This window comes from Ovis canadensis, chromosome 23 (genome assembly GCF_042477335.2).
Source record: "Ovis canadensis isolate MfBH-ARS-UI-01 breed Bighorn chromosome 23, ARS-UI_OviCan_v2, whole genome shotgun sequence".
Lineage (NCBI taxonomy): Eukaryota > Metazoa > Chordata > Mammalia > Artiodactyla > Bovidae > Ovis > Ovis canadensis.
In genome coordinates, this window is record NC_091267.1 from 63,516,529 (window position 1) to 63,533,326 (window position 16,798).

Consider the following 16,798-nt stretch of genomic DNA (forward strand, 5'->3'; position numbering starts at 1 on the left):
TGCAGATAAAAGGCCGGGTCCGTGGAACCCACCAGGGTGCATCCATCCTGGAAAGGCAGTGCCTGGCGCTGACTGGCCCTGACATTGGGGGTGGTGTGGGGGGCGCTCCTGGTGTATGTGCACCCCAAGAGAGGGCTTTGCAGGGAAGAGGAAGGCCTTGTGTCCATCATTTAATACAACTCTGGTCTGGAGAATATGCGTAAGAGTAAGAAGATTCCTGTTCACATAGGAATGATAAATCAGCCATTCATGGAAGGAATGCTGATCAAACACCTAGTCTCACAATAACAAGATGGCAGTGGAGGTCACTGGACTCTCATTCAGCAAGCCAGATCCCCACGCCCAAGGTGGGGCCTGCAGAGCACCAAATGGGCGCCAGCTGAATATGTGCAGCCTCGTGCAGTCTACACCTGTACACAGCCACTCTGAAACACAGGTGCGCCCCTCTACTCTAGGACCGTGGGAACGTATTTGCAACTGAAAAGTTTGGAGACCACCAACAGTTATCTTTTTTGTTTCATCAAAATTTTATTAACAAAACCAGAGTTCGGGGAGGCACGGGTGAGCAGACTCCACAGTCCCACCCAGGCACAGAGAACGGAGAGATGTGAAATTCCGAGGCCCTCTGGTAAGGGCAGACAGGCAGTCAGATGGTGGACGGATGGGCACAGGGACTCGGGGACCGTCGGAGAAACATGAACGGCAGACCAGACAAACGGGGGTCCAGGGCCGGGCCCACCCACAGTGCAGGTAGAGAGGACGTGTGGGCCGCCGAGGCTCAGCGCTCAGCGTTTGACCGCAGGTCGGTGGTGAGTGGGTCGTGCTGGATGGTTTGGTGCAGCATCAGGGCCAGTAAGCCCGCCCGGTTGGTCATGGCTGTGCGAACGTTGCGCTCCTGCTCAAACAGCTCGTCCAGCTTGTACCACTGCGTGGGGAGCAGAAGCCTTAAGAAGCGGCTCTGGAGCCCCGCTCCACCCAACTGCGGCGGCATCCACATTGGCAGCCGCACATCCACGGTCAGGGCCTAGCACGCAGTCAAGACCTACCACGCGCACACGCTCCAGGTCCACCTCGGCGCGCCGCAGCTTCTCCCAGCAGTAGTGCCGGTTGCACTGGCGCTTGGGCAGGCGGCAGAAGTCACCCGTGAGCTCAAAAACATCCCTTACGAGGGGGCACCCGCATACCTCATCAGCTGGCACCTGCAGGGAGGCCGCGGTGGGTGGGGGAAGTTGCAAGTTCGGAGGAGAGTGGGAAGGAACCAAGAGGCGGGCAGAGGGAAGAGAGGAATGCAAGGAAGGGGTGCCCCAGAAAAGAGAGGGATGACGGTGAGGAGGCCGGGCAGCGGAAGGGGCAAACATGGGCAGAGGAAGGGAGCGGGGATGGGAAAGCCTTACTTTGGGGTCCCGTGAGTGCTCGGGGCATAGCACCTGGAGCCGCTTACAGTACGTCTTGCTCTGAGGGTTGTAGACATCACAGAAGAGCCGTGTGGCCCTGGGGGTGTGGAGCGGAGGGCGTGGAAGAGGAGGACAGCAGCGCCCCCGCCTGCACCGGCGGCGGCCACCGACCCCGCCGTAACCCCGCGCTCACCCCGCACGCGCCCACACTCACCCCTCGATGCGGGTGGGGTACATGGACCCAAAGGACGTCTGGCTCTCGTACTGGAGGGGCGAGCACAAACGAGGAAACTGTGGGTGTGCGCTGCGGGCCCTCGCCAGACGGCCCACCTGCTCCCCACGGACCCCACGATGTCCCCACACTGTCCACCCCCTTGGGCCGACACCCTGACCTTGGCGTAGCAGCGCTCCATGTGGCGCAAGGCAACGCGTGGGTTGATGGGGTGCCCGCAGGAGACGCAGAAGATCTGCAGGTCCGTGTCGTCACTGTCGCCCTCGTTGCTCTGCGAGGGCGGAGGGGACCATGAGGCCAGACAGGGCCAGGCACGCGGCCCCGCGCCGGGCTGCCGCGGCCGCGGCCCTCACCTCCTCGTCCTCGCGCACCGCCTGCTGCTTGGCGCGCAGGATGATGGCCTCGAGCTCGTGGAAGCGGCGCTCCATCTCCTGGAGGCGGGTACGCGCGCTCTGCTGCTCCCGGCGGATGCGCTCGAGCAGCTTCTTGCCGTGCTCCTCGGCGATGCACGGGCTCTGCTGCCACTGCTGGATGCGCTGCGGGAGGATCTCGTAGATGCGGCTGCAGGGACGTGGGGAATTCGGTGCGCAGGGGAGGAAGCCAGCAAGGAGGCGGGTAAGTGGGGTCCTCCGATGCAGGATGGAAGGGGACTCAAGGGTGAAAGGGTGCGTAACCAGGGGAATGAATGGGCAGACAGAGGATGGGTGCGTGAGCAGGTGGACGGACAGGTGGGTGCTTGGTTGACTGAACGGTGGCCACGTGACCGACTGGGGGCTCCGGTCATGCCCTACCGTGTCCTCCCCGACACCCCCAAAATGACTCACTTGGCCGCCAGCTTCATGCCGCAGTCGTCGGAGCAATACTTGGAGCCGGGCTGGGCGGCGCGCACGCAACCAGGCCCCAGGCACTGCGGCAGCGACGCGGGGTCCTTGGCGTCAGCCCGCTCTGGGTGTTTCCATTTGTCCTTGTGCTTCTGCTTCTGTCGATGGCGCTTGTATCTTTCGTCCTTCTGTGGGACGACACGCGTGGGGTCAGGGCAGGGCTGAAGGCGTCTCTGGACCCCTGACACCCCCGGTGCCCCAGCCCGTCAGGCCCTGACCTTTCCCTCCTCACACCCACTGCGCCCTGTCACCTTCTTCTCAGACTTCTTCTCCCGCCGCTTCACGTGCTTCACTTTCACCGCCCTCTTCCGCAGCGCTGGGTCCAGGTACTGGGACTCCTCCGTGTCACTCATCCAGGGCTGCCAGTGAGGCAAACGCTGATTGTCCTGCGCTCCTGGTGACCTCCCCACGACCTACTCAGTCCCCACATCAACCTTCCATACCCTCTGCCTCCTCTCTCCTCATTACGGATACTCTCTGCTTCTGTAACCTCTACTTGATGCGAAGAACTGACTCGTTTGAAAAGACCCTGATGCTGGGAAAGATTGAAGGCAGGAGGAGAAGGGGACGACAGAAGATGAGATGGTTGGATGGCATAACGACTCGATGGACATGAGCTTGAGTAAACTCAGGGAGTTGGCGATGGACAGGGAAGCCTGGCATTTTGCAGTTCATGGGGTTGCAAAGAGTCAGACGTGACTGAACAACTGAACTGAACTCAACTGGGCTGACCCTTCCACCATGGGACGCTCTGCCTGCTCACCAGGCTGTGGTCATCGAAGGCCCCTGCACAGAAGTCCTGGTACAGTTCAGAGTCCAGTGGGAGGTCCTCATCCGAGAGTGGCTCGGGTGTTGCCGTAGCCTCCGGTGGCTCCTTGACTGCCGCAGATGCCACTGCCCCCTCATCCTCTCGGAGGCGCCCCAGCTTCTGCGACGGCTGTGGCTGCGGCTGGGTGGGCAGGGGCCGGCGAGGCCTTGGCAGGGACTCTGAGGGCGTCACCGGCGAGAGCTGCGGGGCAGAATCTCAGGACTGGCCCTGACCGCCCGGCCCGCATGCCCCGCCCGCCCTGGGGGGCTGGACTCACCGAGGAAGGGAAGTACTTGTACGATTCCTGTGCCGGCAGGAGGAAGGCCCAGGTCAGCCCCAGGTGGAGGGAGGGGGGCCCTGCCCTCGCCCTGCCAAGTGCCTGACCCCACCCACCAGCCTTGCCTCACCCCCCCAGACACACCAGCCTGCCCACAGCTCATCAGCAGGACACATTCAGCCCTGTCCCAGCCAGGCCCGACCACCTAGAAATGCCTGGCCCTACCCTGTCCACCTAGAGCTGGAGGTTCCCCTGCCAGCCCGGCACATCTGGTCACACCCCGCTCATTTCGACAGGACAGGCCGCTCGCCACCTGTCTGAATGCGGTTAGACCCCACCCCGCCTAGCTTCCGGCGGCTCTTCCTGGACAGCTGGACCCCCACCTGACCTCGCCCAGCTCTGCCCATGCTCACCCGGGCCCGAAGCTGGCACTGACGCAGCCGGCACTTCTGCCGGATCTTGTTGGGGCCCCCAAACTTCTTCATGTCTCGGCAGAAGTCACAGTGACCACAGTCCTCCGTGCGCCGGCAGGCCTCGCACTCGCCACACATGCGGGCTGATCGTTTGACCTGCTGCTGCTGCTGTTGCTGCTGCTGCTGCTGCTGCTGCTGCTGGTGATGCTGACGGAGGGGCCCAGAACAGAACTCAGGGACCAAGCAGGGCCTCCCAGGGGAGCCCCTCACTGATCCCAGCCATCACTGCCACTCACCTGGCTGGGCGTGGCCACCAGGGGCTGTGGAGAGGATTTGTGGGGCGAAGCAGATCCCCGAGCAAGCATGGTCCCAACCCCTGTCCCTGCCCCTGCCCTGCGCTGCAGGTCCGGATCCGGGGCAGGCCTCTTGCGCCCTCCACCCTCATCCCGGGGCTCACTGCCGTCTCGCTCGGAGCTGTCTCGCTCCCGCGACTTCTTATGCCGATATCGGATCTCCAGCTTGGGGTCCTTCTCTGTGGGGCAGAGGGCAAGGCCAGTGGGGGTTGTTATGGGGGGGCCTGGAGGGGCCCCAGAACTCTTTCTTCCTCCTCTGGCCCACCCACAGGCTCTGTCTCCCTACTCCAGGGCAGAGCTGCCCCTTCTATCACAGCTCACAGGGCACCAACCCGCAGTCACTCCGCCCACAGCCGCCCATCCACTGCTCCCCATGACCCACCCTCCCATGAAGTCTCCTCTTCCTCCCTCAAAGCCCCAGCTGCCTGCCCCTCACCTCGGCACTCACGACAGTACCACTCCCGGATGGCCTTGGCCATCTTCTCAGTGATCCGGATGCAGTCCCCGTGAAACCATTCATTGCAGTTGTCACACCCGCTGTGGAGCACGGGGCGAGTGATAGGAGATGTGAGGGGCGGGACCCACCGGCCTCACCCCACCTGGCCAGGTGTCCGTCCCGCCCGCCTCTCCTGGGCTCACATCATGAAGCAGTTGATGTCTGGTTTGCGGCAGATGCAGTAGATGGGCGCATTCTCCCCGTTCTCGGACTTGCTGTCCTCCCCGGCGTCTGGAGGCTCTGGATCTGAAGCGTCGCCCTCCTGTGGGACCCGCCCCCCATCATGGCACCTCATCCGACTAGTACAGCCCCATCACGGCTCACCACACATCTCAGGTCTCCCAGTGCAGACTTCCCACCATGGCTCCTCATTAAATCTCTCCGTCGTGGTCCCCATAGACCACTCCCCATCGCTCACCCGTGACACCTCCTTTATCGGCTTATTCACTGTCTCAGACTTTCCAATCACTTACCCCACTGACACCCCATCACTAGGCACCCATTCACATAATGGCTCGCTGCAAACACCCCGCCACTCGCCACATTTTGCCCCTGTCATGGCTCTGCATGGGCCCCCCATCACAGGCTCTCATAGGTACCACTTTATTCATTCGGCAGACTTCCCACCACGGTGCCCTTCAGGTTCTGGAGTGATCGACTTCACCGGCGGCCCCGCCCCCCTGGTTCCCTGATACGGACTCATCACGGCTCCCTCCAGACTGCCCCAACACAACTCTTCGAAAACCTCCCCACCACTCTGCACAAAGAATCCCCCATCGGGACCCTGAAGGCACTGCCATCAGGGATCCCCGCTAAACTTCCATTACAGACCCCCATGATGGCTCATCAGAGAACTCCCCGATGGTTCCCCCACGAGCAAAAATTCGGACCATCAGACCCCCGTCATTCCACCCAGGGACCCGGGTTAAGGCTCACAACAGACCCTCCCCCTCCCCCATTCTGCCCACAGTCCCTGGTTATGGATCACCACAGACCCCCACGAGCCTGCCAATGGACTCCACCATTTCCTACCTCACTGACCTCTAACCGCCGACTCCCTCCTGGGACCGCGCACTTACCATCTCTTGGCTCCCGACGCACCCGTTCGCGAACCCCGCCAGTGACCCGCGAACCTGCACAGACCACTCGGCGGCGTCCGCGGCCGTTGCAAAGGCGCCCACAAGCACTTCCGCTTTTCCTGGTGCCTCCCAGGCACCATACTCCTACTGCGCAGGCCCAGTGCGTCGGTTCCGCGACACGCAAGTTGGTGTCTCCCGGCTAGAGCTCTGACTGTCTCCGAGGTGCCTCCATCTTGACTACAGACACCGTACGGCAGCCGAGCTCGTGTGCTCTCAAGTGTTCTCGGGAAACAGGGCGGCGCCTATAGTTCAGCTTTACCAAAGGCGCCGCCATCTTGTTGGCTGGGCTAGTCCGTACAGTCACTACCTGTACGGCCGCTAAATTTAGGCAATATGGTCGCGCCTACTGCGCGACTTCCATGCTGACGCCGCCATTTTGGAATCGTACGCTCAGTAGCAGCGTCCTAATCGGCCACCGAGAGGGCGCAGCCATCTTGCCGGTGGATTCTGGCGCCGGTAGCTGGTATTGCCTAGATGTCTGTAGGGAAGGGGATCCTCTTTTAGTGTTCCTAAAATAGTAGCTAAGTGTTCCTAAGATAATAGCTCTTTCCACTCTTCAGTCGTTTTTCCTTTCCGCGTCTACTAATGGACGTCCGTATACTGTGTGCCTTATGCTGGGAAGGAAAGCAGCCCCTTCGTTATGCGTCCCACATTACCTCTGACAGGTAATTTTTGCCTCTTAGGGGCAGGGGAAGCCCAGTCAGGCTTATATCTCATTTGGCCTAAACGTTATGTAAAACTGGAACAGCCTGATTTATGATCTGTCAAGTACACGCTGTGGAGAAGGCAATGGCACCCCACTCCAGTACTCTTGCCTGGAAAATGCCGTGGGCGGAGGACCCTGGTAGGCTGTAGTCCATGGGGTCGCTGAGGGTCGGACACGATTGAGCGACTTCACTTTCACTTTTCACTTTCATGCAGTGGAGAAGGAAATGGCAACCCACTCCAGTGTTCTTGCCTGGAGAATCCCAGGGACCGGGGAGCCTGGTGGGCTGCCGTCCATGGGGTCGCACAGAGTCGGACACGACTGAAGCGACTTAGCAGTAGCAGCAAGTACACGTTGTACATTTGTGCTAACCACTGCGATTAAAGAATGCCCACTTTCCGATAGGGAGAAACGCCTCCCTTTTGTGGTTAAGCAAACCTGCTTTCTCCAGTAATTATTAACTTACAGGAGTTTCCCATATTTTTCTACTTAGAATCTATCCCCTAAGGGGGATTAACTACTTAGTCACCTATTTTGTCCATTCATTCTTTCTTATTATTCCTGTGACACCAATGGCAGTACTTCTTGGAGGATAAGGTTCCTGTCCCACATGCCAAGGTCATGCTCACTCACTATGTGTCTGCTAGTTTGTAACTACACATCGCTGTTGAAACCTCGAAGGAATCTACCTTTGCCATGTTTGATGTATTAATATATTCTTTTTTCTGATGCTGTATCAGTTCAGGTCAGTTCAGTTCAGTCAGTTGTGTCCGACTTAGGGCAACCCCATGAATTGCAGCATGCTAGGCCTTCCTGTCCATCACCAACTCCCAGAGTTCACCCAAACTCATGTCCATCGACTCGGTGATGCCGCCCAGCCATCTCATCCTCTGTCATCCCCTTCTCCTCCTGCCCCTAATCCCTCCCAGCATCAGTCTTTTCCAATGAGTCAACTCTTCGCATGAGGTGGCCAAAGTATTGGAGTTTCAGCTTTAGCATCAGTCCTTCCAAAAAACACCCAGGACTGATCTCCTTCAGAATGGACTGGTTGGATCTCCTTGCAGTCCAAGGGACTCTCAAGAGTCTTCTCCAACACCACAGTTCAAAAGCATCAATTCCTCGGCACTCAGCTTTCTTCACAGTCCAACTCTCACATCCATACATGACCACTGGAAAAACCGTAGCCTTGACTAGACAGACCTTTGTTGGCAAAGGAATGTCTCTGCTTTTGAATATGCTATCTAGGTTGGTCATAACTTTCCTTCCAAGGAATAAGCGTCTTTTAATTTCATGGCTGCAATCACCATCTGCAGTGATTTTGGAGCCCCCCAAAATAAAGTCTGACACTGTTTCCACTGTTCCCCCATCTATTTCCCATGAAGTGATGGGACCAGATGCCATGGTCTTCGTTTTCTGAATGTTGAGCTTTAAGCCAACTTTTTCACTCTCCTCTTTCACTTTCTTCAAGAGGCTTTTTAGTTCCTCTTCACTTTCTGCCATAAGGGTGGTGTCATCTGTGTATCTCAGGTGATTGATATTTCTCCTGGTAATCTTGATTCCAGTTTGTGATTCTTCCAACCCAGCGTTTCTCATGATGTACTCTGCATAGAAGTTAAATAAGAGGGTGACAATATACAGCCTTGACATACTCCTTTCCCTATTTGGATCCAGTCTGTTATTCCATGTCCAGTTCTAGCTGTTGCTTCTTGACCTGCTTATAGGTTTCTCAAGAGACATGTCAGGTGGTCTGGTATTCCCATCTCTTTCAGAATTTTCCACAGTTTATTGTGATCCACACAGTCAAAAGCTTTGGCATAGTCAAGAAAGCAGAAAGAGATGTTTTTCTGGAACTCTCTTGCTTTTTCCATGACCCAGCAGATGTTGGCAATTTGATCTCTAGTTTCTTTGCCTTTTCTAAAACCAGCTTGAACATCAGGAAGTTCACGGTTCACGTGTTGCTGAAGCCTGGCTTGGAGAATTTTGAGCATTACTTTACTAGCATGTGAGATGAGTGCAATTGTGCGGTAGTTTGAGCATTCTTTGGCATTGCCTTTCGGATTGCAATGAAAACTGACCTTTTTCAGTTCCGTGGCCACTACTGAGTTTTCTGAATTTGCTGGCATATTGAGTGCAGCACTTTCACAGCATCATCTTCCAGGATTTGAAAAAGCTCTACTGGAATTCCATCACCTTCACTAGCTTTGTTCGTAATGATGCTTTCTAAGGCCCACTTGACTTCATGTTCCAGGATGTCTGGCTCTTGAGTGATCACACCGTCGTGATTATCTTGATCTTGAAGATCTTTTTTGTACAGTTCTTCTGTGATGCTGTATAAAACTGTTGAAAATTATGCTTCTCTAGAGTGCTTTCTTCCTTGGTGGAGGCTGCACTCCTGGGCCAGTCCTCAGCTTGGTTCAAATGAAACTCTCTTCTCTTCTTTAATATAGATTGTTTATTGATTATCTGTGTTGACACCTCCCAACACTGTTTGTAGCTGTCACTCCTCCCAGCAGTGCCTTAGCCAGGCCTACCTGATGATTCAGCCTCTGGGCCTCTACAAGAGCACTCATCCATCAGAATTAGGCAACAACTGAAGGCCATGCATGATAGTGACCTGACCATCTCTGGTGAGAATGGCTGGACCAAAGTAGATTTTTAAATCAGCAACCACCAGCTTCATCAAGTCTTCCCTTGAGCAGACACAATGGGTCTGTCATTTGGGTTATTTAGCCAATGAACACATCAAGAACTTCCTTGTCACAAGTAATAAATAATAAAGCAGAGGCATTTATTATTTGTTACTTGTGACAAGGAAACAAGGAGATAGTTCTCAAAGCACTGTGTCCCTGGGGGCGTTTTAAGTTAAGCGACAAGAGGCATTATCATTATAATGAAACAAAGGTTTCTCTAGTTTGCCCAAAACTGCAAGTAAGTAGGCACTTGGTTACTTGCTCTCACTGTAGTATCTTGTTGACTGGAATACACTGTAACCTTTTTGTAACATCTAGTGGCTGCACCTTTCTGCAAAACAAAACTCACTTTGGTTTAAACCCATCCTATCCCTGCTGCTCCCTAGCTAACACCCACCACCAGACTGTCACTTCTTGGCGATGTCCACTTGGGTTCTCTTGTTTCATAAGTATTCACTTTTCTCCCCCATAAATTTAATTTTAAAGTTTTTTAAAAATTTATATTATGTATGACAAAAAATCCTCTGACTGGAGAGCCAGAGTTTCCTCAGGGTAATGCTCTAAGGTGGGCCACCCTGAAAATCAAATAAGATACAAAGTATCAGTACAGCCCCTCCATGCCCCACACACATACGCACACTGAAAGGGGAGGTTGTGGTCATTATAACTGTCCTCATGTCCACATTCAAAGCCAGAATGACTTTATTCATTTCCAGTTTAAAAATAAGGGATTATAATTCAGATTTAAATTAAATCTAATTGTATGCATGCATGACAGAGGATGAGATGGTTGGATGGCATCACCAACTCAATGGACTTGAGTTTGGGTAAACTCGAGGAGTTGGTGATGGACAGGGAGGCCTGGCATGCTACCGTTCACAGGGTCACAAAGAGTCGGACACGACTGAGCAACTGAACTGAACTGAACTGAAGTGAATGTTCAGTCACTTCAGTTGTGTCCAACTCTGTGATCCTATGGACTGTAGCCCGCCACACACCTCTGTCCATAGGACTCTAGGCAAGGAGTGGATTGCAATGTCCTCCTCCAGGGGATCTTCCCAACCCAGGGATTGAACCTATGTCTCCTGTGTTTCCTGCATTACAGGCTGTTTCTTTACCCACTGAGTCACCTGAGAAGTCCTAAATTTGATTACTCAAGCTAAATTTAATTTAACATAATTGAACTTGGATTTATTCATGCAGGCAATTTGCTTTAAAATAATTTAATATTAATTTAATGTATGAAATTCAATGTCTTACATATTTAATTTCAATTTAATTTTAGTTCAATTTATTATATGATATTTTATTTAATATGGTTTAATTTAATTTTACATGTTTAAATTTTAATTCAAATTCACGTTAACTCATTAAACAAATTTAATATCATTGAGTGAACTAAATTTATAGTCAATTCTATATTTTTGAAATATATTTTATTAAAATATTTATTTAATTATAAATTAAATATTTATTTAAATATGATTTAATTTAATTAGTAAACACAGTGAAAAAACAGAAATCACCCCCATGACGAATGAATAAAGAGCCATCAGTACAGATCCAACAGACACTGACTAGAGAATATTATTCACTCGTATATACCACTTAATTGGAGAAGGAAATGGCAATCCACTCCAGTACTATTCCCTGGAAAATCCCATGGACAGAGGAGCTTGGTAGGCTACAGTCCATGGGGTTGCAAAGAGTCGGACACAACTGACAACTTCACTTTCATACCAACTTAATATATTTGACAACTTAGATAAAATGGACAAATTTCTTGTCTTTAGCAAGACAATTTACCAAACAAACAAATGAAGAAATAGAAAATATGAGTAGCCATATTGATATAAAATTATTTGAATTTATGATTAAAGACCATCCCACAAAGAAAGCTTCAAGTCCAGATTAGTTCACCAGCAAATTGTGTCAAATATTGAAGGTGTAAAATAGTAATCCTAAATAAACTTTTTGAGAAAACAGAAGAGGAAGGAATACTCCCCAATTCCTTTTGGGAATCATTTCTCTGACACCAAACTAGAAATAGACATTACAAGAAAAAAGACAAATATACCCCATGAACATAAATGCTGCAAAATTTGAGAAATGGTGTCCAAGAGACCACCTTTATTTCTGAAATCATTGCAGGGTTTAAGGGTTATCCAAGATGGGCTCGATAAAGGACAGAAATGGTATGGACCTAACAGAAGCAGAAGATATTAAGAAGAGGTGGCAAGAATACACGGAAGAACTATACAAAAAAGATCTTTATGATCCAGATAATCATGATGTTGTGATCACTCATCTAGAGCCAGACATCTTGGAATGTGAAGTCAAGTGGGCCTTAGAAAGCATCACTACGAACAAAGCTAGTGGAGGTGATGGAATTCCAGGTGAGCTGTTTCAAATCCTGAAAGATGATGCTGTGAAAGTGCTGCACTCAATATGCCAGACAATTTGGAAAACTCAGCAGTGGCCACAGGACTGGAAAAGGTCAGTTTTCATTCCAATCCCAAAGAAAGGCAATGCCAAAGAATGCTCAAACTACCGCACAATTGCACTCATCTCACATGCTAGCAAAGTAATACTCAAAATTCTCCAAGCCAGACTTCAGCAATATGTGAAGCGTGAAGTTCCTGATGTTCAAGCTGGTTTTAGAAAAGGCAGAGGAACCAGAGATCAAATTGCCAACATCTGCTGGGTCATGGAAAAAGCAAGAGAGTTCCAGAAAAACATCTCTTTCTGCTTTCTTGACTATGCCAAAGCCTTTGACTGTGTGGATCACAATAAACTGTGGAAAATTCTGAAAGAGATGGGAATACCAGACCACCTCACCTGCCTCTTGAGAAATCTGTATGCAGGTCAGGAAGCAGGAGTTAGAACTGGACATGGAACAACAGACTGGTTCCAAATAGAAAAGGAGTACGTCAAGGCTGTATATTGTCACCCTGCTTATTTAACTTATATGCAGAGTACATCATGAGAAATGCTGGGCTGGAAGAAACACAAGCTGGAATCAAGATTACTGGGAGAAATATCAATCACCCGAGATACACAGATGACACCACCCTTATGGCAGAAAGTGAAGAGGAGCTAAAAAGCCTCTTGATGAAAGTGAAAGAGGAGAGTGAAAAAGTTGGCTTAAAGCTCAACATTCAGAAAACAAAGATCATGGCATCCGGTGCCATCACTTCATGGGAAATAGATGGGGACACAGTGGAAACAGTGTCAGACTTTTATTTTTGGGGGCTCCAAAGTCACTGTAGATGGTGACTGTAGCCATGAAATTAAAAGATGCTTGCTCCTTGCAAGATAAGTTATGACCAACCTAGATAGCATATTCAAAAGCAGAGACATTACTTTGCCGACTAAGGTCCGTCTAGTCAAGGCTATGGTTTTTCCTGTGGTCATGTATGGATGTGAGAGTTGGACTGTGAAGAAAGCTGAGTGCTGAAGAATTGATGCTTTTGAACTGTGGTGTTGGAGAAGACTCTTGAGGGTCCCTTGGACTGCAAGGAGATCCAACCAGTCCATTCTAAAGATCAACCCTGGGATTTCTTTGGAAGGAATGATGCTAAAGCTGAAGCTCCAGTACTTTGGCCGCATCATGCGAAGAGTTGACTCATTGGAAAAGACTCTGATGCTGGGAGAGATTGGGGGCAGGAGGAGAAGGGGACGACCCAGGATGAGATGGCTGGATGGCATCACGGACTCGATGGATGTGAGTCTGAGTGAACTCCGGGAGATGGTGATGGACAGGGAGACCTGGCGTGCTGTGATTCATGGGGTCACAAAGAGTCAGACACGACTGAGCGACTGAACTGAACTGAGCTGAAGACCATGTTTACTTCTGACACCAACTGCAAATCTGGGGATCCCTAACTAATTTGCAAGAAGGACTTACCAAACTCACTGAAAGTTGTTACACCCATAGTTATCCAGGAAGAAGATACAGATAAAGTCATTCATAGGATAGAGTCCAGGAGGGTTTCAAATGCAGAGCCTCCAGTTATCCTCTCCCTGAGGAATCATGGACAGGCTTAGCTGCTCCCAGGGACAATATGCATGGAATTGCCAACCAAAGCTCAACTGAGCTTTGGCATCCAAAATCTTTACTGTGGTTCCATTACATAGACACTGTTAATTGCCCATGTGCCTGATCTCAGTTTTTAACCCCTTAGGAGGTTGAGATAATACCATGTGACCCAAAGTCCTCATCCTAAATGACATTGTTAGACTTTGTGACATGGCCAGCCCCAACCTGAATTACTATATTGACTATCAGTTCAGTCAGTTCAGTCACTCAGTCATGTCTGACTCTTTGCAACCCCATGGACTGCAGCACGCCAGGCCTCCCTGTCCATTGCCAACTCCCGGAGTTTACTCAAACTCATGCCCATTGAGTCAGTGATGCCATCCAACCATCTCATCCTCTGTTGTCCCCTTCTCCTCCTGCCTTTAATCTTTTCCAGAATCAGGGTCTTTTCAAAAGAATCAGTTCTTCGAATCAGGTGGCCAAAGTATTGGAGTTTCAGCTTCACCTTCCAGTGAATATTCAGGACTGATTTCCTTTAGGATGGACTGGTTGGATCTCCTTGCAGTCCAAGGGACTCTCAAGAATCTTCTCCAACACTGCAGTTCAAAAGCATCAATTCTTTGATGTTCAGCTTTCTTTATACTCCAACTCTTACATCCATACATGACTACTGGAAAAACCATAGGTTTCACTAGATGGACCTATATTGACTATAAAGTGACTAAAATATCCCCAGGCAAACAAAGACACTCCTGTGAGGAATAACACGATGGGGCTTAGATATTGCCACCCAAAGCCAAGTAGGGAAGAAGGCAGACCTCTCTTTGTTTAGTCACTAAGTCATGTTGACTCTTTTGTAATATTTGTAAGATGTAATATTATTCCATTACATAACATAGTGAAGTACTCATATACCATGCTATAACATGCATGAATCTTGAAAACACTGCTAAATAAAAGAAACACACACAAAAAGTCACATATTATATGATTTCATTTACATGAAATGTCTAGAAAAAGCAAATCTGTAGAAACATAAAGTAGACATCTGTGTTGTGTTCCTGCCCTTGAGGGAAAGTATTCAGTCTTTTACCAGTAAGTATGATGTGAGCTGTGGGCTTTTTTGGACTTTAAGAAGTTCCCTACTATTCTTTGTGTGTTAAGTGTTTCGTTTTTTGAATCATGAAAGGCTGTTGAATTTTGTCAAGTGCTTTTCAGTGTCTGTAGATGAGGCTAATATTCTATAAATATTGATTTATAAAGATTGACTTTTTTTAACATTAAGCCACGCTTGCATCCCTGGAATATACCCCACTTGATCATTGTGTATGATCATTTTATATGTTGCTGGATTTGATTTGCCAGTAATTTATTGAGGATATTGCTTTATACTCATAAGATATCTTGGTCTGCAGCTTTATGAGTTGGAAGTGTTACTTCCTCTTCTACTTTTTTTTTTAGGAGTTTGTGAAGGCTTGATATTAATTATTCTTTAAATATTTGATAGAATTCACCAATGGAGTCATGTGGGTTGGCCTTTGTGGGAAGTTTTAAAATTACTAATTTAATCCTTTTGCTTGTCATAGGTTTACTCAGATTTTCTATTTGTTATAGTCATATTTTGTAGTTTGAGTCTTTCTAGGAATTTGTCCATTTCATCTAAGTTATCTAATTTATTGGCAGTGATTTACACTATTTTAAAAAATAATCGTTTACTTCAGTAAAGTTGGTATTTCATTTTTGATTTTAGTAATTTGAATCAATCTTCTGTGTTTTTCCTTCTGGTCATTCTAGCTAATTCATCATTTAAAAAATCTTTTTGAAGACCTAACTGTTTGTTTTTTGAATCTTTGTTAATTTGCACTTTAATCTTTATTAGTGCTCCTTCTGATTGCAGTGGGTTTAATTTTCTTCCCTTTACCTATTTATTTTAAGCTGAATAACTAGGTTGTTTATTTGAGTGTAAGTGAGTGAGTGAGTGAAGTCGCTCCATCGTGTCTGACTCTGTGACCCCATGGACTGTAGCCTACCAGGCTCTTCCATCCTTGGGATTTTCCAGGCAAGAATACTGGAGTGGAATGGACTCTAAAAAGAGAAACTAAGCAAGTGAACAATCAAAAGTCAGTTTTCCAGCAAAGCACACGATAAGATAGGAAGTAATTTAGGAATTCTAGAAGCATACCTCCAAGGGATAGAAAGCTCCGCCTCATGGTTGAGTATGGGAATAAAAGATTATATATGATCTTTTTATGTGTTTGACAGGGGTTGTGTTCAACTGGTAGATCAATTTTGGGCAGGCCAACACAACCCTTATCAAACCCTATCAAAAATCCTACCTTATTTATTTGAAAAATTAAACAAGCTTATGGAAATTTAAGGAATTCAGAATATCCAAAGCAATTTTGAATGAATAACAAAATTGTTTGACTCACAATTCCTGCTTACCAGGGGCTTCCCTGGTGGCTCAGTTGGTAAAGAATCTGCCTGCAATGAGGGAGATGGCCTTCAGCACAGGGGGCCTGGGTTCCATCTCTGAGTCTGAAAGATCCCCTGGAGAAGGAAATGGTAATCCACTCCAGGATTCTTTCCTCAGAAGCCTGGTGGGCTGCAGTCCATGGGATCGAAAGAGTCCGATATGACTTAAGTTTTTCCCTTTACAAACACAGGATGTCATTCTTTCCTCTTCATATGAGTCCTGACTGCAGGTCCAGCTGGGCTAGGCTGGGCCTAAGAACTGGAGGCGGCTTGGACAAATGTCTGGAATCTAGGCCCCAAGTCATTAACTCCCTTCCTTTCCCCCTTCCTCCTCCCGTGTCCAGCTCCCTGCCCTCCAACTCCTCAGTTGCCCCGGTCGCCAAGAGAGAGTGTTATGCCTTTCACCTCCCAGTGTCCCAGAAAGCCAGGAAGTTGTCTTTACATTTTCAGAGTACCGGGTACCTTCAGCCGCCGCCGCCGCCTTGGCAGGATGCCTCAAATCGCAGAGACTAGTGAGGAGTGTTTCCAGAAGCGGCGTTCTGGTTGCCCCGGGCTACCCACTCTGCGCGGTTTGCACCTGGCCGGAAAGGGGCAGCGTGACCATGGCAACGTAGGACGCCGAAACCAGCTACTTCCTCTCGGTTGAGGCTTCGAGATTCTCTACTCCACCTCTCTGGATATTTTCCAGTTTCTGCTCGGAAGGCAAACTATGTAGTATGCCTTTCCTCTTGGAAAAGTTGAAGGCCAAAATACAACTCCAATTTATACAGCTAGTTGTATCTTATAATGGGAATAAAGGGTTGGTTACATGCCATCTGATCCTAAGAATGTACAGTTCAGGCTTTCTTAGCACGTCGGGAAGACTTTTGTGATTTTTGTTATTTATTGTACTGGC

At 49.5% G+C, this 16,798-nt stretch overlaps 1 protein-coding gene and 1 long non-coding RNA gene across 3 annotated transcripts; one reads left to right on the plus strand and one right to left on the minus strand.

The window, feature by feature from the left end:
- Positions 1 to 503: 503 nt before the first annotated feature.
- CXXC1 (CXXC finger protein 1) lies at positions 504 to 7,075 on the minus strand. Of its 2 annotated transcripts, XM_069568576.1 has the most exons (15): positions 5,934 to 7,075; positions 4,998 to 5,116; positions 4,795 to 4,895; positions 4,302 to 4,537; positions 4,006 to 4,212; positions 3,593 to 3,619; positions 3,271 to 3,516; positions 2,759 to 2,866; positions 2,451 to 2,635; positions 1,980 to 2,187; positions 1,787 to 1,897; positions 1,609 to 1,658; positions 1,395 to 1,491; positions 1,047 to 1,199; positions 504 to 925 (listed from the first exon to the last, which is right to left on the minus strand). In XM_069568576.1, the coding sequence occupies exons 1-15, from the start codon at positions 5,934 to 5,936 to the stop codon at positions 779 to 781; spliced, it is 1,998 nt and encodes a 665-aa protein (XP_069424677.1). In that variant the 5' UTR covers positions 5,937 to 7,075; the 3' UTR covers positions 504 to 778. The 2 variants fall into 2 exon arrangements, with proteins under 2 accessions (XP_069424677.1, XP_069424676.1); XM_069568575.1 differs by having other exon boundaries at positions 1,047 to 1,491; positions 5,934 to 6,188.
- LOC138428177 (uncharacterized) lies at positions 6,474 to 16,728 on the plus strand. Its single transcript, XR_011252316.1, has 2 exons — positions 6,474 to 6,658; positions 16,354 to 16,728. It is a non-coding gene; the product is annotated as an uncharacterized lncRNA (long non-coding RNA).
- The last annotated feature ends 70 nt before the right edge of the window (positions 16,729 to 16,798 follow it).